The 26,766-nt window shown below is 42.2% G+C and overlaps 1 protein-coding gene across 10 annotated transcripts in view; it reads right to left on the minus strand.

The window, feature by feature from the left end:
• The window catches only part of Fat1 (FAT atypical cadherin 1), a 115,756-nt gene that overhangs the window by 41,934 nt on the left and 47,056 nt on the right, over positions 1–26,766 (minus strand). For all 10 annotated transcript variants that reach the window (XR_005871179.1, XM_040731895.1, XM_040731889.1 and 7 more), the window contains 3 exons: positions 20,926–21,240; positions 2,189–2,250; positions 14–343 (listed from right to left, as the gene is read on the minus strand). Coding sequence is in view for 9 of the 10 variants with exons in the window: in XM_040731895.1 (XP_040587829.1) it covers positions 14–343; positions 2,189–2,250; positions 20,926–21,240 (707 nt within the window). In the remaining variant the exon portion in view is untranslated. The remainder of the gene's footprint in view (positions 1–13; positions 344–2,188; positions 2,251–20,925; positions 21,241–26,766) is intronic.

Raw genomic sequence — 26,766 nt, forward strand, 5'->3', positions numbered from 1 at the left:
AAATCCAACTCACTGAAAGAATATCGTATTCCCCAGCTGCGGAGAACTTTTTGGATGAAACCACTCCGGTTTTGGGTTCGATGGAAAACCTGCCATGCTCGTTCCCTTCCTCGATGCTGTAGGAGAGCTCAGCATTGGGCCCTTCATCCTTATCCGCAGCTATGACGCGGTACAGGGGCTCCCGCTTCGAGCTTCTCTCTCCGTCTGCTTTTTCTCGCTCTGGGAGCCTGATTTTGTAAAATTTCTGCAGGAACTGGGGCTTGTTGTCATTCTCATCAAGGATTTTCACGATTACTCTTGCAATGGTGGATCTGGGGGGCGTACCGTTGTCTGTCACAGTCACCTGAGTTTCAAAACGAAGAGATGTCTTTAAGGAACAGAAAAAGCGAAGCCCTTCCCAAGGCAAAGGTAGTGTTTGTGGAAAAGTCTAGAGCTCGAACAACACCAAGGTCTGTTCCACCTCTGCTCATTCTGACACTGCTTCAGTAATTATGGTCAGCCAAACTCTCCGGCCTTTACAAGACAGAAAGTGGGGACCAAACAGTGGTGAGGATACAGTTGTCACTTCTCACGCATTTCTAACCAGTCTCTCTCTCTTCCTTACAGCAATGGTAAAATCAACTTTACCAAACTGTTAAACGAGCAAAGACTGAGTATTTTTAGGCTCATTAAAGGCATGCCCAGAGCCGGGCGTTGGTGGCCCACGCCTTTAATCCCATCACTCGGGAGGCAGAGGTAGGCGGATCTCTGTAAGTTCGAGACCAGCCTGGACTACCAAGCGAGTTCCAGGACAGCCTCCAAAGCCACAGAGAAACCCTGTCTCGAAAAACCAAAAAAAAAAAAAAAAAAAAAAAAAAAAAAAGGCATGCCCAGTACTTTTTTTAAGTCCTCTAAGGAAAATCCACTTTGGGATTTAGAATGCTGCAGCTACAACCAGATGGGGGAGGAGCTCCCAATGAGCGTGCAGTAACCCGCGATTCTTGGCATTCTACATGCTTCCTTTCTCTAGCATCCGTACCTGCCCTACGTCAATTTCTGTGGTGACTGAATGCACGTGCAAAACCCTGCTCTGTAATAAACAAAATGAATGCAAGAGAGCTACACAATCTATAAATGAAAATGCAGAATTACTAGTGGGAAAACACTATGATTTTCAAAACCAGCTGGAAACCCACACACGCATACACGAGCACATATGAGCATGCAGGCGCATACACAAACACATAGGCTTAAAAAGAAATATTAATATTTTAGTGATAACAGGATACTTTGCCCAAAGAATAAATTAAGCAGACACCATTATTAATACCAGTTATAAGATCCTTTTTTTTTTTTAAAGAAACGGCATGTCATCATTTAGAATTTTCTCTACAAACTACATGGTTAGGGTTTGAGCACATTCCACAGACCGCTCACAAATAACACAGCACCCGACGCCCAGGCCTGGCTCTTCGAGTGAACATGCCCGGCACATGACGAGAAACAGCCACAGAGGCACGGGCCTGATCTGCTACTCCCTGTCTCCGAAGCTGGCCCTTCTTAGCTGCCCCTACCCATCTCCACACTACAATCTACCTGTCTCCTTCAAGTCACAACCCCTCCCCATCCTCATTCTGCATACTGTACCCTTAAACTGGTCTCCAGCCACAACAGGGTAAAGAAATTAAGTGCAGAAACATCTTAAATTATCCCGAACATTTTAGAAGAAGCAATGTTTGGTTTCAACCTATTTTTACTTCTGCTATTTTTAGAAAACGTCTTTAGGTTACAAACAAATTCAAGTGTAAAACTGCATGACTAATGCAATGATTTCGGGGTAAGCCCGTCTGGAAATAAACAGAACACAGTTTAAACGGTTTAATTTGATCTCTACATAAAAACATATCTTAGAGGCATAACTGAGGAAAAAGAAATCTGTGGAAGGTACAGAGAAAAATATTACTTCTGTAAGCAAAAGGGAGATTCAAATGACACTGGTTACCAATGCATTTCTAAGTGTGTGTGAGGGCTAAGTACAAAATTCAGAAAGGCAGCTATGACAGAGGTCATCTCTGAGGATGGGTTGAGGTGTGTGTGTGGGGGGTGGTATTCACTACAAAATATTAGCAGCTATGAAGGACAGAAGTGCGAGTGTTCTGGGGTGTTTAGGATGTGAACACCTTGGAAGTATTTACAAAGGAAGACTCACTTCTAGTATGTGCTCATCCTGCTGCTCCCGGTCCAGCTTCCTCGACGTGGTTGTGATGAGGCCTGCAAAACGGTACAAGTTTATTGATCCTAACAATACCTCATCACTTACACCATGCCTGGTTATTTTATTTATAAACCATGGGAATTCGTCGCACTGTCTTGCTTTCTTCTTGGAAACACTGGGCAATAGCCAGAACTATTATGAAAAGGGAAAGGTTCGAATCTACTGCATTTTCTGGTCCTAAGACATTCTGCCAGGATAGATTTTTAAAGACAGATGAAGTTACCCAGAATTTCATCTTTACCTATATCTCTATTACCTGCTCCAGAAGTTAGGAAATGGCCTATTCTCTTCTATAACTGTACTAAAAAGAAACCATTAGAAAACATTACTATAACTTACTATCTTTTAATCATTTATCTTCAAATGAGAATTATTATCTAAACAAGTCATATAATCTTTCAGGTAACATTGTTCAAACAAAAGCTGCTTGGCTTATAATAAAAGAGAAAGAAATCTTGCATTCCTCATTTCTTTGATTATCAAACTGGGATAAAAAGCATCTACCTCACTCGAGAACTTTAATCTGAATGACTCCTGAACATGGTATAAGCTAGATTTAGAAAACTGTTAAGACATTTGTGTGCTTCAAGGTGGATTTCACCAACCACTAAAGCAGTGGTTCTCGACCTTCCTAATGCTGTGACCCTTTAACACAGTTCCTCATGTTGTGCTGACCCCAATCATATTATTTTCACTGCTACTTCACAACTGTAAATTTTGCTTCTGTTATGAACCATAATATAAATGGGTCTTCCAATGTTCTTAAGTGATTCCCGTGAAAGGGTCATTTGACCGTCAATCCACAGATTGAGAACCACTGTGCTAAAGCCCCCTGTACAAGTGCCATCAGCAGGAACAGGTGCTTCAAAATGGAGTAAGCACTACACCTGAGAACCAGGTAAAGTCTACTCAGCCGGGTGGATGCTGGAGCAGTTCAAGTAATTCAGGAACTAGCTCTACAGCTATGATTGTCCACACACAACCAAGACTGTTGACACTCCAGGACGGAACAAGGAAGGGCCCATGAGCCCCTAGCACTTTCCACCCACAGAGCTATTGGTAGCTCATGGCTTCTGGGGGAGGCAAAGTGAGTTTTTTAAGTGGGCAACCCTTCATGAATAGACCATGTTCCAGCGGCGGCCCCATACCCAAACACCAATGGACAGCACAGACTGGATGCGGTGGGGTACTTTTAGAATGAGGACATGAAGCTGGGAGTAGGAGGATAAGGGTAGATCTGAGAGGGCTTGGAAAGGAGTGTGATCAAAAAACATTGTAGGAAATTCTCAAACAACTAACAAAAAGTCACCTTAAACAGAAAACCGGCTTTCCTTAACAATTTTCTCCTAGAGCCCTAACTACTTTCACAGAAGCAATTAAAAACTACTCAAAATGTCTCTCTAAGTTTGTAAATACAAGATGTGTATTTTTAGTAACTCGATGCTCTTTGCTCTTATACCTACTGGGCTAACTGTCACTGGATGCAATGACTTGCAGTACTGTCCTTTTGACATACCTATGTTATAGCTAGACACTGGGCTTTTCTCCAAACTATGGCTACAGACAGAAGGGGCTCAAGGAAGATTCTTCCAGGTCTGTAACAACATGACAGCATTGTCCAGTGTAGCACTGAGTTTCCCTTTCAGTGTCATAGACCTTGTTAGTCCTGTTTCCATGAAAAGTTTACCACCATGGATGCCCCCAAACTATAGGTTTAAAACAGTTCAAAAAGGTCAGGAGACCATTTTTATTTGTCCCACCTAATTGTCCTAATGCTCCCATCAAACAGTCACCACCACTAGTAAGATGGCATGCTCACAGGACGAACTTCTGTCTGGCACCAACTCAGTCATTCACCAAGCGCACCCAACAAAATTTCCCTTTATACTTCTACAATAAACCGCTAAGGAGGGATTTAACTATCTGTATTGCCAATTCAATCTGGAACCCAGTACAGGACACCCCTTCACAGGCTTAGGTTTACAATTACTCGAACATCCTCCGGGCTTCCAGTTAAACACTCCCAACCCCCCACTCCCTTGCCCCACCCACCCCTCCCAATGTAACTCAGGGAACAGACATTCCAGTTAAATGCAGTGAGTTGAAAGGTCTATTCAATTTACTCCCAACCCCTCTTACTTTAAACTCCTGTCCTGCAGTCAACTGTTCCCTGGGGCTAATGGCCCAAGGATGGAGATGATACACATGGGTCACACCCCTCACCAAGGGATGTTCCCACTGATCCAAATGTAGACTACAACCCACAGACAAGGTCTCCTAAGAAACTCTGCATGTGTGTGTTATATTTTTTGTACACAGCATGTATAATAATTCCAATGAAGCCTTCCTAGAGTCTATGAAAGGTGGCCTGAGGTTTCTCCCTTCACCAGGAGAGGCCACAGTGTGAGGAGACAGAGACTTCTCTCAGAAGAGCAAAGTAGTGTTTACTACAGAATTTTCCTACAAAATGAACTCTAGAGAAAATAAAATTCCTTCACCCAGCGGGAAAACTGGGAGCTTCTCAGAGGTGTGTTCCCCCTTCCTGGGGTAGACTTTAAGCACACCGAGATATCAACACCCTGGGGTGCCTAATCCAGCATCCTGCACCCTGACCCTTGCACTTACTCTACATGAATACTCATTTCTCGCTGTTCTGACATTATAAGTTTCTTTCCTGCTGAGTCCCGCCCAACCCCTTCCCCACTTGACAAACACCTGCTTCAAACCTGACTGTTCACTGGGGTGACTAACCTTGCAGTCAGTATCTGAGTGGCATTAAATAGCCTAAGAAACAGCATTATACATTCCCTTCCTTCAAAACAATTTTGTATGTATGCCGTGCTTTCCCTGAATTCCAGAAAGGCACACACTTTAACAGAAACGGCACAAAAATGCTCAAGGTCAGGTGTCTAAGCTAAAAGGAAGTTTTCTCCGAGGTCACCAGTAACTCATTAATGAGGTCACAGCTAGAATTCAGTTCTCTTGTGACCCAGATGAGGATTTTAACTTCCCATCACATCAAACACAAAACTTGCTGTGTCACAGCATCTCGATTCTTTATAAAGTCTTAACTATGACTTCCTCAAAACTTAAGGGACAAGTGGCCATGATTAATCATTATTTATTTTAGTAGGTCCAAAAATAAGTGAGCCAGCAACCCGAGAGAGAAGATAAAAGCAGAAAACAAGCACAGGCAAGCGCTTCCTTTTGTAACTGTGTATCTTAGCATTTTCTGCAAGTACCTTGAAGTTAAAAATAGGAAAAGAAAAAAGGACAAAGACTAGAAACTCCTTCCCTGATTTAGAAAAACACTACATTCTCTATACAAATCCTACAGGGCAGGCTGGAAGAATAAGTAAATTTCCTACCTTCCCAGTAGTTACTATATACAAATTTACTTCATAAAAGTTTGTGAAGCTGGGCATTGTTGGCACACGCCTTTAGTCCCAGCACTTGGGAGGCAGAGGCAGGCAGATCTCTGTGAGTGTGAGTCTAGCCTGGTCTACAGAGCGAGTTTCAGGACAGGCTCCAAAATAATACAGAGAAACCCTGTCTCAAAAACAAACAAACAAAATAAAATAAAATAAATAAACGTATGTGAAACTAAAAGATCACACCAAACCTTACTGATAATTTAAAATTCACTTCCAGTCTTTCACATTACTTCCAAAGTTTAGAAACTTAAGACAGATTGTTCAATGCGCCATAATGCTTCAATATTAATCTAATGTTACATGTCTTACCTAGGGCCATCACTCTCAACAAAAGGTCTTCAAGAAGTAGACAGAACACATAGGTGCCTATCAAAGGCTTACTGGGTAAAGACGGAGCTGTGGCTACACATTTATTCAACTCATTTAATTTATTATTTTCTACTGTTCACTCAGAATCCAGCCATGACTAACGAAGAATCACGTCTCCAAGAAACAAGGGTAGAAACTAGAACTTGACACAGCTAAGTGGTGCGCACGCAGAAAACACTTGCTGAGAACACTTGTGTCCAAGAGCATTGCAGTTTGATTGGATGATCAATTGCTGGCTGTACTCACCCTTTCTTTTCTATAGCAATGCACCGAACATCTAAGTATGGCCATCTAATACCAACCAGCCCAAGCCAGCTTGTATAAAAGGCCAGAATGGCCAACAGAGTCCTGATCTAAATTAGACTTTTAAAAAATCTATCCAGGTTTGGAACAGCTAGCTCTTTTAAGTCCAGCTGATATAGCCAGTGACTATCATAAAGGCTATAGGCCTTATTAAATGCCCAGGGATTACTCTTTGATCTTTAAATACATCACCTACTGGGTAACATCTCGTGTTTTTATTTTTTTAACATATTCCAAAGATTAATTCTTATTCAAAAATTACTTGGCAAGTTGGCAATTTAGAAACTCAGACCATCAGTGTCTAAACTCTACATTAAAAGCAGGAAGTCGGGCAGTAGTGGTGCTCGCCTTTAATCCCAGCACTTGGGAGGCAGAAGTTGGCAGATCTCCATAAATTCAAAGCCAGCTGATCTACAGAATGAGTTCCAGGACAGCCAGAACTACACAGAGAAACCCTATCTTAGGGGTTGGGGGAGGGACCAAACCAAATCAAATAAAAACAGGAAAATGCGGAGTTGGGGAGATGGCTCTGTGGGTAAAGTGACTTCTTTGCAATCGTGAAGACCTGAGTTAGTATTGCCAAAACCCACTAACAGATGGCAAAACAGGCACACTTGTAACCTCAGCACTGGAGGGGACTGGCAGATCCCGGGAACATGCTAGCCAGCCAGCCTAGCAAAAACTGTGAGCCCAAGGCTCAGTGAAAGACCCTACGTCAAAAAATAGAGAATGAGAAAGGGGTCAGGGGAGGGACACTAAACATCCACCTCCAGATTCCACATGGGTTTGCACAAATATATTGCATACACCTGTGATAAATAGGTGTGCTCGTGTGCGCGCGCACGCGTGCGCGCACACACACACACACACAGAAAAGGAAGAAAGGAAAAAAGGAAGGAAGCTTGAACAAATACAACAGTATCATACACACAACACAAGAAAACAGTCAGAGAAAAGATAACCCAAGATCTCTGAATAAGGACTAAGGTCCGACTGCAATGAAGAGCTGTGTACTTGCCACCTGTAGTAAGTGAAATTTAAAAACTGTAAAGCTTTAGGACAAGATCCTGAGTGTGTGCGGTGCTTAACCCTGCCTGGCAGAAACCTGACTTTTAATCATTTTCCTAGTGTTCTACTTTGGGAATAAAACCAGGAAGGGGTAAAGATGGGGGGGGGGGGAGTGGCAGCAATTCACTTAACCTACAGTTCCTACAACTAATCCATTAGTTTATTTCCCTTTGCACTTCTTCAGCCTTCAGCCTGTTTTTTGCCTTTCACACTAATATATGAGCTGTTGTGGCCTTTGTTTTCAAAATGCACTGTCCAAAGCAGTTTCTCTTAGCCTGAGCGTTTCTCAAATTGTTACCGTCTGAAACAGCAGCCCCCAGCTCCACAATCACTGAGCAACTGGAATGTGGTGAGGCTAACTGGAAAAGCTGATTTTCAGACTGAATTTAAGTAACTTTGAAAAAGCCACTGGTCATTTCTGCTCCTTTAAATAGTCTCTCATTTCAACATGAATCTACAATATTTAAAATATGTTTGTGGTTAAGGATCTAAAGCTACAATTTGAAGCAAATACATCCATTATCAAATTCCAAATCCTATAAACATCTGCCTTACAAATGCAAAGTTTTCTACTGTTCCAGTGTGAGAGCTAACCACTCTGCCATGCTCCACTCCTCATATCCCCCATTAGTGCTCATTTCACAGGACTCAGTTGGAGATGAAGAGTCCTAGTTTACCACTTACTACTTTACAGCTTTGTCCGATACCTAAAAATGGCGTCTTTGTGTTCAACCCCAACTTCTGAATATTAATTTGTCTACCAGTATAGTCTTATGGCATTTCATGGCTTCTTTCTTTCTTTCTTTCTTTCTTTCTTTCTTTCTTTCTTTCTTTCTTTCTTTCTTTTCTTTTTTGGTTTTTTGAGACAGGGTTTCTCTGTAGCTTTGGAGGCTGTCCTGGAACTCACTTTGTAGACCAGGCTGGCCTCGAACTCACAGAGATCCGCCTGCCTCTGCCTCCCGAGTGCTGGGATTAAAGGCGTGCGCCACCAACGCCCGGCTCTCAAGGCTTCTTTCTAAAAGTTCAGAAACAATAGACATGCTGCCCTAGTATTTACCAGCTCAAACACCCAGTGGTTCTGCCTGATTTTTTTTATTTTTAATATTAATTTTTAAATTTAAATTAGAAACAAGGTTGCTTCACAAGTCAGTTCTAGGGGTCCCTCTCTGTTTCCCTCCCCCCAACCCCCCCAATATCCCCTCATTTCCCCAGGGAGGGTGAGGCCCTCCATGGGGGTGTCCATAGTTTGCCATTTCTTCCAGGGTAGGGCCTAGACCCTCCCCCAAGAGTTCAGGGTGAGAGTTCATCTCACATTGTTGGATGGGAGTCCAAAGTCCATTTGTATACCCGGGATAAATACTGATCTACTGCCCAAGGCTCAATAGATTACCTAGGCCTCCTCACTGACACCCACATTCAGGGTCTGCCTGAATTTTATTCAATGTGTTTGCCAAAACGGTCTCCCCAAATGTGTCCTCTGAAAGACACCCAAAGCACTTGTCCTGAAAGGCGGATCAGAGGCAGGGAGGCCTGAAGTATACATCTAGGAGCTAATGTGAGAGCATTAATGATGTTTAGAATATTAGTGGTGGGTCTTCAGTTACAAGCACCTTCTCAAGCTTACTTTTCTGTCAAACAAGGCAAGCTGTAGAATGACCAGGGGAGATGACCTTTTGGTTGACAGCTACCACAGATCCTTCAGTTGTGCCTAGAAGCAAGTTACACCTACTTAGGGGACCAACAAAGCTGCTATCAAGGCATCCCAGCTGCTCTGAACATTACAAAGGTGCCCTGAGGGAACTGCATTCAGGCTACTAGGAATACTGAACCAAGGTTTTGCTAAAGCTACAGACTTCTTTGGAAGGCTTGTTTCAATGAGGACAGCTCCGGGGACCTTAGAAGAATCCACAGCCAACAAGCAAGGGAAGACTTAGTGACTTCCAGATGACCTTGCCTACAGCCACTCCTGAGGCCCAGACCCTCCCTGGCTAACTGCTATGCCTCGTAACAGCTGTGCTTGATTAGGACAAAAACCAGAAGAACACCCCTCCTAGTGACTCAACAAAATGCTTAAGAACAAGGGAAGGTGAGGCCATGACTGGTCCCTCCCTAACTGAACTAGAAGTGACAGGTGAGGTTACAATGAACACACGGTACCCATGTTCCTTTTTTAACCATATAAGCCATCTGTCTGTAGCTGTCTGGGCTCAGCTCAACATTAGGCTCCAATAAAGAGATGTCTTATGCTTTGTGGTCCTATCACAGATTAGAGGAAGTTGCGTTGACCACAGGAAAAGCAGCACTTTTTGTTGGTGGTGGTAGGAACTGGTTTCCTTTTGTTTGGGGGGCCTGGGTATCACTAGCCTAGGCTGGCCAGCGTCTTGTGTTCCTCTTGTCTCAGCCTCCAGAATATTGGCATTACAGGTGTGATCCACAATGCCTGGCTTCCTTCTTAGCACAATCATTGGGTGCTTCCTTTGGTTTCATGCTAAACATTTTAAGAATCTGAAACATTAAGGAAAATCAAAACAATCAGTCTAAGGTATGCCAATAGGTAGGCTGGAAAAACGTACATCAGTAGAGCCACTTTTAGACAAAGAGAGCCGCAAGAACAAAAAGGCAAATGTTAGTGCGAGCCTCCTGTAAAAACGCAATGTGTATACACAAAATGTGTACAGAAAAGTTTACACGCCAAAGTTGTCAAGGGAAAGGAAAGAGCTGGTGGAGGGATAGGCTGGGAGGGGCAAGAAAAAGAGTTTCACTACATTATACAATTCTTTATAGTAGTGATCTTTAGTTTTTAACAAATATTTTTACTTGAAGAAACTGCAGCCTAAAAAACATCTTAAGGCTGGAAACAAAAGACATAGGAGAACAATTTACTGGGTGAAAGTTAATTTTAGATCAAAAAGATCCAAGTAAAACATCTTTAAAGTGTCAACTATGCAGCCACTGATAAAACATAAATAAAACTTTCTTTTTTACCACCGAGGCATATGGGAGACAACTTTATCTGGCTAGTTGAAGCAACTCAAAATGAAATGTATTATATTATAAAACAGTCTCTCACTGCACAAACCAAATTTCCTGGATCTATAGCACTATACAAATGTCAGCCTCACAGTATCTTTTTTCTTACTTTGGGTAAATGCTTTCTACAGTGAGTTGAATGACAGGCCCCAGCCAAAAGGTGTATCTGCCATGTGGAAACGTGGCCTCCCTAGAACAAAGATCTCTGAAGCTGAGACTAAGGCCCTCTGGATGACAGCATCTTGAGTTTGAGGAGACTCTAAATTCAATTGGAAGTGACCTCGTATGAGGAGTTATGACACTGAGGGACACAGGGAAGGCCCTGCAGCCAGAGACACAATTTTAGGTGATGTGCCAAAGCTATAGAATGACTTCAGAGGTAAAGTGGCCAGCAGGCAGCGCTCTTCAGACTTTATCTGCTTTGTTCTGATCTGTTGTAGAAAATTCATTCACTTTAAAAATTAACAGCTTTATACTAAGGTACAACTGATAAGAGAACCCTTGAGGAGGAGGAGGAGGAGGAGGAGGAGGAGGAGGAGGAGGAGGAGGAGGAGGAGGAGGAGGAGGAGGAGGAGGAGGAGGAGGAGGAGGAGGAGGAGGAGGAGGAGGAGGAGGAGGAGGAGGAGGAGGAGGAGGAGGAGGAGGAGGAAAATGAAGGGGGAGGAGGAGAAAAATGAAGGGGGAGGAGGAGGAGAGACTTGCTATTTTTTTCAGTAACACTAATAACAATAATTATAAATACTCCCTTAGTGCCTATGAAATTGTTTCAGCCAAGGACCAAGATAGAAGCAAAACAATTTTCCAATGTTCTCAAGAGTTCACTTAACAAGCAACGCATAAGGCACAATGAGATTAATCAAGATATTATCCCCAAAACTAACCAGGCAGCAATACATTCTCTCTAGTCATAACACGTTCCCTACATTCACAAACCCATCTTTTCCATTTTAGCCTTTTCTCGGTTCCTCTTATACATTGATACCCATATTTTTTACTTCAAAACAATGTCAATGATTAGAACAAAACGGCAGCATTTAGAATCGGTGTTTTAGATAGAACCTTATGCACCCCAAACCCTGGGCTGCTAAGCAAGTCCCTTGTTTCCACGGTAAAATGTTGAGACACACTTAGCATTACTTACACTGTCAAGGACCTCGGAAACTACGGCCATAGGGACAATAATGAGGGAAAAATCGTTGTGCTTTAGAATGACATATTAAAAGTAAAAGCCCTGTGAGATATGCATACAGCAAACAGTAACTGCCAAAGCCCATGTGAAATATGACAGTGCAAGCATCTTCTCTGAGAACATTCTAGCCTGCATATCTGTACCAAGCAGGCCCAATAAAATAAAAAGTGGCCTCAGAAGGAAGCCATTTGTAGCAGCCGTGAAGTTCACAGAAGATAGGTGGAAGACAGACAAGTAACGGATGCTGAAGAGGGCACATGAAAAGCAGAACCTCCAACTGACTGAGTTTTAAACCCTTTAGCAGTGAACTGGAAAGCAGGGATTGAGTTAGCATTCCCACACTCAGCGTTGTGCTTGGTTCTGTCATGGAGACAATAACTGCACACAGAGAGGTCCCGGCCCGTAAGGACTTGAGCCAGGAACAGAAGAACCAATAGGCAAGATCAGAACCAACAATGCAAAGTCAGAGTGAGTCCGTGTTCAGCTCAGACCAACAGGGAGGCAGGACAGCACTACTCCCAACTTGCTGGGCTAGAGTCACAGACAGCCTCTAAGGCAGACCCTGAGCAAATGTTCGACTCTCCCTATAGCCATCACTAGGCATCCACACCCACAGAACTTCCAACGGCTCGCCGGGAGCCTCTGCCGCATCTACTGTCTTCATTTAGGTGGTGTGTGTACTCAGACCACATCTAACTCCAGCCGGTCGGCCGGGAGCTCTTTGGCAGCTGTGGCCATCTGAGCAGTTATTGTCTGTCACTGTGGCACTGGTGCCGCCGGGATTAGGCTTGGAGCCAAAAATGGAATTCTATTCATAGGCTGTGAAGGCTGGAAAGCAGCTCAGCATTCATTTAACTCGAACTTCCACAGCTCCACAGAAAACACCAATAAAACTAATCAAATGGCCATTCTAAAGTCACACGGGGAGTGGCTGAGGTCACTATCGCCGGCTTCCCTTCTGCTTCTACAGCCTCTTGGAAATTGGTGGTTTCAAAACACAACATCAGACCAAGGCAAATCGAATTCACAGAGAATTAATTGTTCTCAGTATACTACAAAAGTTATTCTGTAGAGGAGGGGGAGAGGGAGGGAGGGAGGGAAGATACTCAACCGAATTAAGGTAAGTATTTTAAGTGCGAAATCTTACATGTAATTTTAATCCCTAACATTCAGTGACATAGAAAAAAGCAGAATTCTCCTTTATCCAACTGATCCCAAGGATGCCCAGAAACCAGATTTGACCTGTGCAGAAAGGGCAAAGAATAAAATCTGACTTTTTTAAGACCTTGGAGACAAGACATTCCATTACAAAAGAAAAACTAGCATAAGAAATGGCTATGAAAATGATCTACAGTCCTTGAAAATACACACAGGTAAACTTTTTGTTGCTGCCGTTTGTTAATGAATTCCTGCCATTGTGGTGTGAGCAGCCCTCCACTTCCTTCCCTTCTGGAGCTATCCAATGCCACCGGAAACACTTGGAAGTTGTTTGCAGCTGTAGCTGCTTCCTATTGCACTCTGTTAGGTCTCCTTTCCAGCCACAATAAAACGACACTTACTTATTACCTCATTACTCAGTAATACAAGACTCACTACCGAAGGAGCATGGGGTTGGAACATGGACAGGTACCCACCCAGTCCATCTACTAGCCACTGTAGGGGGTTTGTGCTTTTAGAATGCTTTACAGATTACTAAACATAAATATCCTACCTCTACTAAATCTATCTATAATCTTCTATTGAACAATCACACCATGGCTTATATCTAGCATCAACAGTTCTATATTAAATGCACTGTTCTACATGTTCACAAGGAAATAATAAGGAACAGTAAATCCATGGTCTCTAAAAAGCACAAGAACTTACCTCCTTAGCGCAGTAGGCAGCGCGATAGTCTCATAAAAAGCACAAGAAATTTTAATGTTGCCATTTGAGCATGACCAACTCAGGCCCAGATAAGGTTTTCAGAAGAATGGTGGAGACAACAGTGAAAGCCCACCAAGCACCAAGAGCTAACCATTGAGTTGGTATTTGCAGCTCTAGTTATTTTTAGTAAGATATACCAAGCAAGGACAAAGATCTCCAAAATCCAGGCATATTTATCTTCAAGTGAGAAACAATATTTCTTTCTTGAACGAGAAAAGAACTAGCTAAGAGTTTACCATCCACTTCTAAGCATCTACCATGAACTTGCTAAATCTCAAAATTGTGATCTTGATAAAGAACAGTGTAACTGTTGTAATTTAAATGAGGAAGAACCTGAGAGGCGACATTCAGTACACCCTTCTATGTGTTCTTGCTTGCAGCAATGGGAAAAGCTGCCTGTTTCTTCTTCCAGAAAGAGTTCAATTTAAATGGCTATTTCCTTCCCCTGTTCAAAAAAAAAAAAATCAAACCTTAACTATTTCCACTGTTAAATAGCATATCAGAAGCAGGGGACCACTGCTCAACTTGTATGCACTTTAAATTATGAATGGCTGAACACAACATTTTAAGATACTGAAACAAACTTCAAAGTTCCTTGAGTCATTGGGCTTGTGCCTTAATTTCTAGATGGCTGACTGTGCTTAAAAACAAAAAACAAACAAACAAAAACCACAGAGCTGGATGGATGTGACAGACACTGGACAGCCTGCCTACCTGAAAACCTTAAACAAAAGAGTCCAGTGATTCCTGCAGTACAGTTAATGGTGCCAAGCTTAAATGTCTAGTGTCATTTAAGAGCTTTATGGCTTTAATCTGAAAAGTGCCACAGAAACACCATCAATCTAAAAGTAACTATTTTATGATACAGCATTCTTTAAGATACATGACAATGGCTGCAACCACACTCACACATCAAAGGCACTCTAACAAGCAGCAGCAGCTAGGAAATTCATGCCTGTGGCTTGAGCCCCTGGGTGGTCCTGACCTCTCTGAAGTCCTGTAATTATTTGTAAAGTGGGGAAAATGCAAGGAAAGTGTTTTGAGTCTTTACCCTTCTCACAAGGTTTCTATAAAGACTTAAAAGATTTAAGGACTGGAAAGTTGATTGTAAAATAAAGTACAAAGCATAGAAAAGAGTGTGTCTTATACTCCCGATGACGGGTTAATATGAAGCTAAGAGAAGGCAGAAAGAAGGGTTAGGAAGTATAAGTAAACAATAAACTAGAAAAACAAAAAGAAAGAAAAACCAAGGTTTGCTGGTCTCTCTTTAGCTGTCTCCTTGAAACTTACCTCTCAAAGACAACTGAGATACACAATGGAATTAGTTCATAAAAAACATCAGCGACAATTAGAAAAGGCTTTTCTTGGACAACCTTGCTGTGCCCTCTGAATTCTGCACCATGCGAATCCCCTGCTTCCTAAAGTAAGTAATATATTCCAGAAGCTTGTGTGATCTCCGGGCATGTGTACAGACATTAACACACATCTACGTCCCAGTGTGGGTAGGCACAGAATGCTGGTGATTAACGATCATTGAGCAGCACAGACTAGCCAGAACTGGAGGGCAGCCCATTCTGGGTGTCCTCGATGGCACAGTTTGGAGAAACAGAAAGTAAACTCTCATTTAGTTCCCTACCAAAGCTAGGAACATATGATACTAACACGTTTATACCTAAAATTAATCGGCAAGTTCACTGTTGATTTTCTAAACACACACACACACACACACACACACCCTTGGTTGCAATTATCTCTACTACTCCTTCAATGAAGTTTTTGGGGGGAAGAGTATATGCATATTTATTGTAAATCTAAAACTGAATAAGTATTTTTAATATTAAAAAAAAAAAGAAAGCAGAGACTGGGTTTTCATATCTGCACCAAGGGGTCAGAGTTAGACTCTAAAGATAGCAAAACCAAATAAAACAGATGAAGTAACAATTTACAAGGCATTAGATGTCAGACAAAAAAGTCTTGGTCAGCTTTCAGTCTCCATGGTTTTCAGAACACTCATTCTTACCTAAAGTCCAGGAGATAGGGAACTATATGATCTCCTAAAGAGTTTTATCCATGTTAATGGTGGCATTATTACCTACAACCAAACATGGTAACAGCCAAATGCCCATAAATTACTGGATTAATAAACAGTATCTGCACAAGGATACAAAGAAGGACTTAAGGTTCATCAGGAGCTACATCATACATGACTCTCAAACAAATATGCTAAGTGTGGAACTCTTGTCCCCAAAAGGTATACACCATGTCAGACCATCTATGTGAAATTCTAAGGGCAAATATATTATATACAACTAATATAATGAGAGGGGCAGATCAGCAGTCATCTAGAGATGGGGGTAGTCAGTGATAGGGACTACAGAACACCAAGAGGAAATCCTTTGTAGCGAAGGACACGCCCACTGTTGACAAGGTGCTGGCTTCCTGGGTACAGACAAGTACCAGGACTTACTGAGCTGCAGTTTTCAGTATGTGCCATTTACTGCATGCTAATTGTACCTCAAGGGAGCATCTCAAAAGTAATGAAAAAGGGTTCACTTTTGTATCAAAACCCTGGGAGATAACAAGCACACACTGAGACGGAAGACTTGGGTCTTTTCTGAAGTGGGCTCATGCCTCAAGAGTAACCTTCAAACTTATCTGTAAATTGTGTGTCACGCCTCACAGCTGGTCACGTGACGGCGCTTGCACAGGTGGAGTCGGGCTCGGGGGTTACTGGAGGATAAGAAGGCATGTAAAGCTCACACTGGTCTCTTTTGTCTGGGGCCCCTCCTCTGTCCTTGGCATACCACAGCGCTGTGATGCTTCGCTTGCGTGAGCAGGCAGTGTCAAGGCTCCAAACAATAAAATATCTGTGCTCCTGTCTCTCTCCTGCCTTGAGCAGAGGCACAATTTATGTTAAAAGAAGCAGGCTGACCCGAACTGATATTTGATATATCCAAACAAAAAGTTACTGAAATCGCTGCTGTTAACAAAAGTGTCTCTGTTAGGGGAGGAAAATGAATTAAGCCTTTGCCTCTGTGCCCTAAATGAGAAATCTCATCAGAGCCTACTTACAACACATGTCTCGGATGTAGAAAGACAGCCTCAGCACCATAATTAAACACTGGAAGACACTAAAAGAAAAAGCTCATTCAAACTTGCCACTTGGACACCAAAATTTGAATAAATTATGGAACTCCGTTCCAGAAAGCTTATTTTTTTAAAAAAAATTGTCAACAATAACAACAACAACAACAAAAAATAGATGTTGCCATCATTTACAAAATGACTATAGGGAGGTCATTTAAATGTCTACGAAATGTCCTAAGCACTTTTACAAGCGCTGGGAAAATAAGTCCATATTCATGAAGGCAACACAAACACTATCTTTAGTCCTTACTCAGGTATGCCAGTGTCCAGGCTGCCAGTCACTCACCTAACTCTATCTCTTAGATACTAATTACTCCATCTGCTTCCCCACCTTCAAAATCACTTCCAGGGGCTATTTCCTGACTGTCCGCACACCATCAATCTGTCCCCAGTTCCTGTACACACCTTCATTACGGGCTGTGTCACGATACCTCACACACATACACACACCCTTCCCTGGGCTCCTTCAGACCTCCAAATGGCATGCTTGTAAAGCAACCCCTCAAGGAGCCACATTCCCAGTGCAGAGACAGAAAACACTTCAAGTCCAAACAGACACTTTGGCTGGTGGGTTTTCTGTGGTCTACAGGGAAGCAAATGTGCACTTCACCCTACATTTGTTTATCCAAAGAGCATGTGCAACTGTATTAATCCACTAAAGCCTTGGTTGTCTCGTATACATTAAACATGCAACTGAAGCATGCAAGAGAAACAGGCTGTAGTGTATTTTCCACAAAGGACTAGCCTTATTAACAATGTAGATCGCTCATCGCTAATCCTAAAGCCACCCCCCTAATGTCTGTTTCCTCCCTGGTCCTAGGAGGAAAGCCTAACTACCGCCACATCTCAGAGTTCCGGTCCAGCGATTTTTCTCCTTCGGTCGTTAATTACTAAGGACCTGATTTAAGGTCTCCAGGTGGTGTTCCGGGTCAATAAATCACAAGAACTTTTTCACCAGCTCCCACAATCCAGTCCCCATTTTAACAAACCACCTCTTACAACTTGGGGTCTGCTACAGGGTCTCCAGGGATGAGGTTCCCGTTGTAATATCCCTTGAGCTGTGAGGCGCATGCTTATATCTCCTGCTAAGTTGGGAGAACAGAACCACTTGGAGACATAGCTCACGATACTGTACTTACTATATTTTCTTAACAATATGCTTGCTAAGCCAGGACTATTTTTGGATCTTTAAAGACACTGTGGCTTGTGCAACTCTCTTTCCTAAACATAGTTTGTAACATGCTTCTCAGCAACTAGAGCCGTACACTATACTTACTCTCTCCCCCGACTCCTATCTGCCTTCAAGCTGTAAAAAAAAAACCTGTTTGGAGACCGTGCATTTTCTCCTACTATCTTACCATCAGGATACCTGTGCTTCGCACCCAGGGGTGAGAGCTCACACTGAACTCCTAGAGGGTGTGTATTCATACAGAAGATAAGGAAGAGTGCAGGAGTCTGCAGGCATCGTTTCCTAAGAGCCACAGAGGAGAGACCGGAAGGGAAGGCAAGGCTGGACACAGGCTCATTCCAGGAGACATGACACCCGCGTCATTATTCCTGCACCCTAACCTAGACAGTTTTAACTTTCTTTCTCCTGTTAGTTAGGTCCAGACCAAGAAGTATTTGCTTCAATAATGGAAAGACATTTATCACTTGCTTTCCTGTCTCTTCACAGGGGACTTACTCTAATCTAAAAGAGGGACTGAAGGCGTAAGATTGAAACATTTTAGAAATCTAATTCATTAAACGGTTTTAAGCAGAATTATTTGAATTCTTAAGTCATCAAGGTTTTTTCTCCTTTAGACTTTTCTCTCTTTCGATACTGGGAACCACCCCTTCAGTTTGGGCACTCTTAATTCCTTTAAATTAAATTATTTTAAACTTACACATTTCCTCTTTTATAGCTGGCAGTATGTTCTAAGTTTCTGACTCTTAGTTTCTGGATACCTTTCATTTGATTTCACAACAGTGGAACCTAATTACCACCTATCTAGCGACAGTACATATCACACTGCTAAAACAAGCTTTTTTGCTAGAGGCTGCCTGCAACTCAGCAAGGTCCAGCTATGATGCTAACCTACTTCTTAGGCTCCAGGTCCGTCATGCTACCTCCAATGCTCCTAAAAACAGAACACTCTCAGGTCCTATCAATATGTCTTTCATATACTTCAGGTTTTTTTCAGGATCGATTAGTTAGGTTTCTAAGAATTCAAACTGGACCAGAATTTTCTCCTCCAAATTAGAGTATAATTATCCCTAAACAAAAGTCTTATGAGGAAGCACTCAAAGCAAATCTTGAAGTCACTCAACTATTAAAGAAAAGATAGTCTTTGTAATGTTAGGCTGAAATATGCTGACAAGAGTTTTACAAGCTAACAATTTATGCACGAGCGCGCGCGCGCGCACACACACACACACACACACACACAAAACACACACACACACACACACACACACACACACACAGATAGAATCTAGCTGCTTGGTCACTAAATCACATCACCAGAACTTAAACACATTTTTCAAGGGACAAAGAACAGTACACCTAGCCGGGCGTTGGTGGCACACGCCTTTAATCCCAGCACTCGGGAGGCAGAGACAGGTGGATCTCTGTAAGTTCGAGGCCAGCCTGGTCTACAGAGCTAGTTCCAGGACAGCCTCCAAAACAGTACAGAGCAACCCTGTCTCAAACCCCCCCCCCCCAAAAAAAAAGAACAGTACACCTTCATGACCTCCATGGGTAGTTCCATACAGGCATTTCCTCCACCAACTAAGAACTCAGGCGCCTATCCCCTTAAGATTTGCTTCATTTTAAGCTCAATGAAGCAAAGAAAGAAATAAGAATGACACGTGGAGGGGACAAGATAACAGAGATAGAGCTTTTAACTTGTGACACTCAAACAAAGGGAAGACAACAGTATCAGGATAGTTACACACACAAAGATGGAAGAAGCCCGAACTAGTTTTAAGGCCAGTAACTGACAGGCTAAGCCATTTCATCATTCTACAAGGAAACTGCTCTTTCAGTGTCATACAGTAGCTGTGTTTTTACTGATTAATAATGAAACAAAATAGTCCGGCACTCAACATGTAAAGTTGGCTCAAACAGAGCCAAGCTGCTCACTATGCAAATGCAAATGATAATTGCATTGATCAACTCTTTTTAGTGTGGGAAATACTGAGGCCTAAGAACCAAGAAAAGAATCCAACACAGTATCCAGCGTGGAACAGCAGAGAGTGTGGGCTCCCAGGATCAAGGAAGACGGCTGGTCATGGAGCCAACCTTCTAAGAAGAAGAGGGTCACACACAATTCTCTTTTTTATGAGCATATGTGTGTTTATCTGTGTATGAGTTTGTGCCTGTGTCTGCAGGTGCCACAGAGGCCAGAGGCATTAATAACCTGGAGTTGGAGTTACAGAAGATTGAGAGCCACTCAAAGTGGGAGCTGGGAACTGAACATGGGTCTTCTGCAAGAGGAGCACATGCTTTTGAACCAGTGAGCTGTCTGTCTCTCCAGCCCATGTGAGGTCCCAGACTCAGAGAAGAGAATGATGAAGGAAATGTCTGGGGTACTGGTTCATGAAGGTGATGGCTTCCAACCCTATAGTGGTTTAGCCTCAATTCTGTTACCTACAGTCACAGCACTGGAAAGAACTTATAACAGTTCTTACAAAGCAATGAATTGTGAAATAAAATCTAATATTCTTCCCAAATAAAGCACCATTATAAAAAATCAGATACGCAGCAGCAAAATTTGCTCGGGGTTTATTATGCCATCATTGAACTACTACTGAAATAATGAAAACTGCATTTGACCCAGAGTGCAAAGCTTTTACTGTGGAGCAAAATCATAAACCAGCTAGATCGGTGATTCTCAAGCTTCCTAATGCTGCGACCCTTTAATGCAGTTAGTTTCTCGTGTCGTGGTGACCCTCAACCATAAAATTATTTTCACTGCTGCTTCATAACTGAAATTTCACTACTGTTATGAATTGTGATATAAATATCTGTGTTTTCCAATGGTCTTTTGGGGTTTGTAACAAGCAGGCTGAGGACTGCTGAGCCCAAAGAGGTAAACATATGTTTGGATTAAATTTCAACCAAAAATAAAGGCTTATTCTGAACAACTAAAAAAGTAAGGGGAGTGCCAAACCGGAGAAACTATACTCATACATACACAGTCCATTTAAAAGCACTGACATACCTGTTTTCGGATGTATTGAGAAGAATCCTTGTGGATTTCCACTTGTAATTTTGTATGTCAGCTTGTCACTGGAGCTAGAATCGGGGTCGAATGCCTCAATCTGGACCACGGATACATCCTTGGGTGAATTTTCTATTATTTCTGGATAGTACACAGGCTCTGATGTCTGCGGGGCGTTGTCATTGACATCCTCCACCTCTATGTAGACCTCTATGAAGGATGACAGGGGTACCACACCCTGATCCGCGGCATAGACTGTGAGCCAGTAGTGGGAAGTTGATTCCCTGTCCAGTCGATCTGAAGTCTCTATAACACCTAAAAGAAACAGGCAAAACAAAAAGTTAATGACATGCACAAGATGCCACTTACTAGAGGCATGAACTTCAACAAGCTACCTAACCCTTTGCCTCAGTTTCTCTTCCTACAGAATGGAGATAACTGCATGACCCCTGAAGATTGATGAGACGAGTTAATACCTACGCAATTGTCAAATGTGTAGCATACAATACGGACTACAGAAGTATTTACAACTACCAGTGTCAAGCAGACCACTTTAAAAATGTATGATCTGAGTCTGAAAGTGGGCACAAAGAGATCATCTCATGGTCTAAAAATTACCCTGCTTCCCAAAGATAAAATTTATGGCTGATTTAAATGTGTTGGCTTTCATGGGGATTAAGCAGGAAACCAAAGACACCAGAGTCAGGGCTCAGTTCCACCCATTAGACCACAGCCCAGGACAGAGACCGGGGTAACATTCCTCCAAGTTAAATTTTAAACCTTCAAAAACTGCTAAGAAAAGAAAATGGGAAATTTTTGCAACTCAATCATAAGAGATTGCTCAGATCTCTTCCACACTAAACTTCTTAATATTTTTAACCATCTTAAGCAAACAGTACGTTATAAAAACATAAATTCTCCTTGTTGTATTCTAAAACTGCAGAACCATGTGTCGTCCCTGGCTATTCGTGATATTTCTGGCTTCTCATATAAAGCACAGTCACTACTCCAAGAGTTAAACCACCCAGTATCTTGGCTGGCCTTGGAGTACAGAGTCTTCTCTCGGGACCCCAACTAGAAAATATTTTTTATAGAGAGAACCAGTAAGAGGGAAAGTGTAGCACTGCTGAGCAGAGGAAGAGGGTTGCTGTTATTTTGGTTCCGTCTATTAAAACTTTGCTTCCAGAATCCTCCCCGAACAAAGTGATTAGACATGGAAATATCAACTGTCTTAAGCAAACTTGGCCTTTCACTTAATGGCACAATTTTGCCTCTTGACTCCTAGGATGACAGATCGCTGTGAACTGAGGACACCTTCAACATTCAACACCATGCACCTGCCTACCCTTCAGAAATTCTCCAGCTTCACAAGCAGTAAGGGTCCCCATCCAATGCAAAATGCAAAAGCAAAAACCGAGGTCATCTATATCCAGCAGTAACACTATTTATCTCAACCACTAACCCTGGTTATGTATTTAAATTAGCAAATAAACTGTTAGCTGTATGCAACACAATGTTCTGAAATGTGGATACATTGTAGAGTGGTTTAGTTGAACTAATCAACTATACATTACCTTCTATAGGTAGGTGTGTGTGTGTGTGTGTGTGTGTGTGTGTGTGTGTGTGTGTGTGCGCGCGCGCGCACTTAATACCTACTCACAATTTTTCAGGCACTGTGAGGTTATTAACTATGGTTAATAAAGTGCCTGTATTTGGGATTATTTAAATTTCAGTGCTTGCTTTTTGGGGGTGGTATCAGAAGAAGTCACAGCACACTGAATAGCCAAACGTAAAGTGAACTACCTTAAGATGAATGTTTACAGCCACTTACAATTAACAACTGATTACAGGCTAAAATGGTTCTTCTTTTCCTCTAACCCAATCTATACAAATTCAATAAGTCAACAATTAAATGACTACATTGTAACTGTTTGTATCTGCAACAAATAGTATCTTTTCTATTTTCCCTTGTTCATTGAAGCCTTCACTTTACCCAAGGAAGTCAGGGACACGGGCTGTCTCCACTACCGCATTACATATTAACAAAACGAAGAGGCATATGCTTCTCTCCCGTGCTGCTACTCCATTAAAATGCAATTAAATTCATTGGACAAGTGAAGTATTATTAGAAAATTTCAAACAGACAGATTTTACCCCCTGCCTTTCACTTCTAACCATCAAATATTTCATGCTGCTATTCCCCCCTTTTCTTTAATCGTAGTCCTTTCAATGTAATTATAAGCTCATAAAGCAATGACAATTATATAAGCCATTTACTCTGGGTTTACTCTATGCCAGCATCATGGCAGTCCTGCATTGTCCTGTCTCATCTTTTCTGGCCTGCCTACACTAGAGCTGCCATTGTCCCTACTTCACGATGGAAAACTCAAGAGATGAGGAACTTTCCCAGAGCCACAGTAAAGGGCAGCAGTCATGAACTGGGCGCCAGCAAGCATCCTGGTCAGGTCTATTCTGAGAACAACCGGGGCTAAAAAAAAAAAAAAAAAAAAAAAAAAAACAGACTTCGTGTGGTAACCCTGAAGACCAGACAGGCTTCATATCCCATGCACTTTTAAATGTCAGTATTTGGGTGAAAATGATATATTCATTCAAATACATCAGCCTTAAGAGGATACTATAAAATACAAGGATGTTATGATGAAAAACTGGTATCTACTGTCCTTCATGTTTCCTCCCCTAGTCGCATGAGTGTAGCCTTCTGCTGAGAACGGGGTCTTCCCCAATCACCTGGGCAAGAGGGGAGGAGGGGCCGTGTTTCTCTCAAGGTGAACCCCTACCATGAACTCCCAGTTCTGGTGAGGAGGGAAACGGCTGGATGTAAATAAAGGTTGAACATGAAACGCATGGTTCTGCTCAGATATAAAAGAAAAACAGGGTTGTGTCAAATGCTACTCAAATGACTAAGATTAAGGAGCGAGGTGCCCACTTTCCTAGGGCATGAAGTCACAGGCTATGAGAGGCATAATACGGACACACCTCCTCAATCAAATCAGGGTTGACAGGGATTCATTCCATGCTTTAGAGAAGGTCTTATTTCTAAAAGAACCCATGTGCAGGCCATCTCCAAGAACGACTAGAAATAATGTGTACTCTTCCAGTCACTATGAGCCCTTATTCCTACAACCGGTAGTTCCTAAACTTAGGACCAGCACAGGGGAAAACAAAAGGAAAACTAAAGCCTTCAGGCCATGGCTGGGTGTGAATCAGACAATGTCACTCAATTCTTCAACTTCCACTCCTGTTCTTAATTTAATTCTCTTGCCTATGAATCAACTTTCAGTTGTTGATAATCTGTAACAAGTTCTTTTGTATTGCAAGATACAAACTCCTTCCTCCTGGGAGAAATAAAGAACTAAGGAAATCTACAGTCTTTACTGATTTTATTAAACACATATCTTTATCTCCAGATTCTCCTAGAATTTACATTCTGTCTTCAACAACCTATCCTCCCCACCCACCCCGAGATCTCTGTTTGTAGTTGTAATTTTCTGCCTTTCATTTCTTTGCTTTTAAAACAAAAACAGAATGGTTGCTAGGAGATGAATCTCCGCTTCTGTCTCCCAGGTGCTGGGATTTTAGGTGCATGCCACCATGCCTGGTTCCCTCTTTCACCTTTTTAGATAGCAATAACAGTGTGTAACTAGAGGACAGATAAGGCCAGGGTGTCAAAGGAAAAGGCAACACTGCCTTCTAGAAAATTCCCTCTAGCCAGATGCAGGGAGAAAAAAAAAAAAAAACAAATCCAGGAAGAATGGGGAGGAAGAAGGAAATCACAGGATTCTTATTTCATGAGGAATGTGGTACGATGGTCATGCTGAGCACAGAAGACAGGATCAGACATGCCTGGTCTACCAACTGCCCAGCAGTGTAGCATAATCGGGGATTGTTCCTTTACTTTAATGAAGTATTTCAGAAGTCCTGAGTGCCCAACTTCCTAACATTGAGAATACAACGAAGACATTTTCAAAACAGTTGTTAATAAGCTCGACACTCTGAAGAAAAGCTGGAAACATGAAACTATTCGCTAAGAATATTTATCATTCCTAACGTGCTTGATGGGATTGCAAAGGCACCACCAGATGTCACTATGGAAACTAACTTTAAATATGCATCTATTGGAATCACTGCTGCACTGAAGGGAAAGAAAGGCCATGTGATTTCTAAAAGAGCACTCAGCGGCAACTGGGATATCTTTATCAAACCCCTCCCCTCGAGACTTAGGGATCTATGCGGAGGAAGAGGAGGAAAGATGTTAAGAGCCAGAGTTGATGGATGATGCCAAGGAAACAGTGTCTTCCAGACACAGCAGGCCTGATACACAGCTGTACACACAGACACTGTGCCAGCATGCACAGGACCTACACAGGTTCAAACCAGACCAAATCTCTGCACTGAGAAAGGCAAGTTGACATGGAGTCCCAACCCCACACAAGAAGGTTCTTCTAACCAATACCTGCTAGCAAAGGGAAAACGAGTTTTCTCCTATGGGGTGTCACCAAGTGTACCAACCACACTCCAGGACAGGCCCTGTGCCCAAGAGTAGTTGGCCAACACAAAACGAACTCCGTGGTTTTTTGTAGATGTTTTTGTTTATTTTGTCTTATTGTTTTATTAACTTAATTGACTCTCTCTCTCTCTCTCTCTCTCTCTCTCTCTCTCTCTCTCTCTCTCTCTCTCTCTCTGGTCTGTGTCTTCTGTGGGGGAGAAAGAGAAAAGATTAAGTTGGGTGGGTAAGGAGGTAGGATCTTGGAATTGGGGAAGGGAAAGAAAATAACCAAAATATACCATATGAAAGAAAATTAATTTTAACAATTAAGAAAAAGAAAAGCATAGTTGTGGCAGACCTTCCTTCCAAAAGGACCCAAGAGATATTTAACTAAGCATGTAGTTGTCCCCTGGTCTGATTTTTCCAGGCTTATGGCACATAATACTACTTGCTCAAGTAAACACTTTAAAGTAAATAAAGCTTTCTAAGCCTGGCTCATTCTGGCTACCACCAAGGTTACTTTAAACCCTGTCCTCAACATCCACCACTTTCACCAACTGACACAGTGGCCCCAGTTTCAACATAGTAACCTTTGTAAAGCAAAGTCAAGTTGCCATCGCCAAAAATAATTTAAGCCATTCAAATTTCCATACCCACAGAATAGCTCTCTTGTTGAAGGTTTGCCGATTTTATTCAACGGACCATGGCCGTTAATAGGTCCTAGAGACAGAGTTTTTGACAAAAAGCTTGTTATTTCTGACTCCTTGGTTACTCCTACTCAAAAATAACTTCAATCTGCAACTTTACACTACCTGCCTCTAAAACTGGGAGGGGCTGGAGATACAGCCTGGTGAGAGCACTTGCCAGGGAGCACAGAGTCTTGAGTTTGAGTCTCAGGATGCCACACCCACCCAACCCCAATCTCCAACTCATGTCTTAGTGTCTTTTTATTAAAGATACAAAACAATCAATGTGATTAAAGGTTTGCTCTGATCTATACCATCAGAATACCACGATCAACTGTCACATGCCTTTGAGCCTTTTAAAGGAGTGAAATTTTTGAAATCTGATTCCTCTTTAAAATAACCACCAGTTTCACACACACACCATTATTTAATAAGAAGAAACCCTTGAATTCTTTTAGAACAGTGATCAATCACATTAGGGGTGCGTGTGTGTATATATACAACATATAAGACATTATATTATATTATATTATATATAATAAATTAGTATTGTTTAACTTATGACTACACACGCACACACACACACACACACACACACACACACACACACACACACACACACAAGATACCCATACCTGCTTCAGCCAT

The sequence above is a fragment of the Mesocricetus auratus genome, unplaced genomic scaffold (assembly GCF_017639785.1).
Source record: "Mesocricetus auratus isolate SY011 unplaced genomic scaffold, BCM_Maur_2.0 Super-Scaffold_100026, whole genome shotgun sequence".
Classification (NCBI taxonomy): domain Eukaryota; kingdom Metazoa; phylum Chordata; class Mammalia; order Rodentia; family Cricetidae; genus Mesocricetus; species Mesocricetus auratus.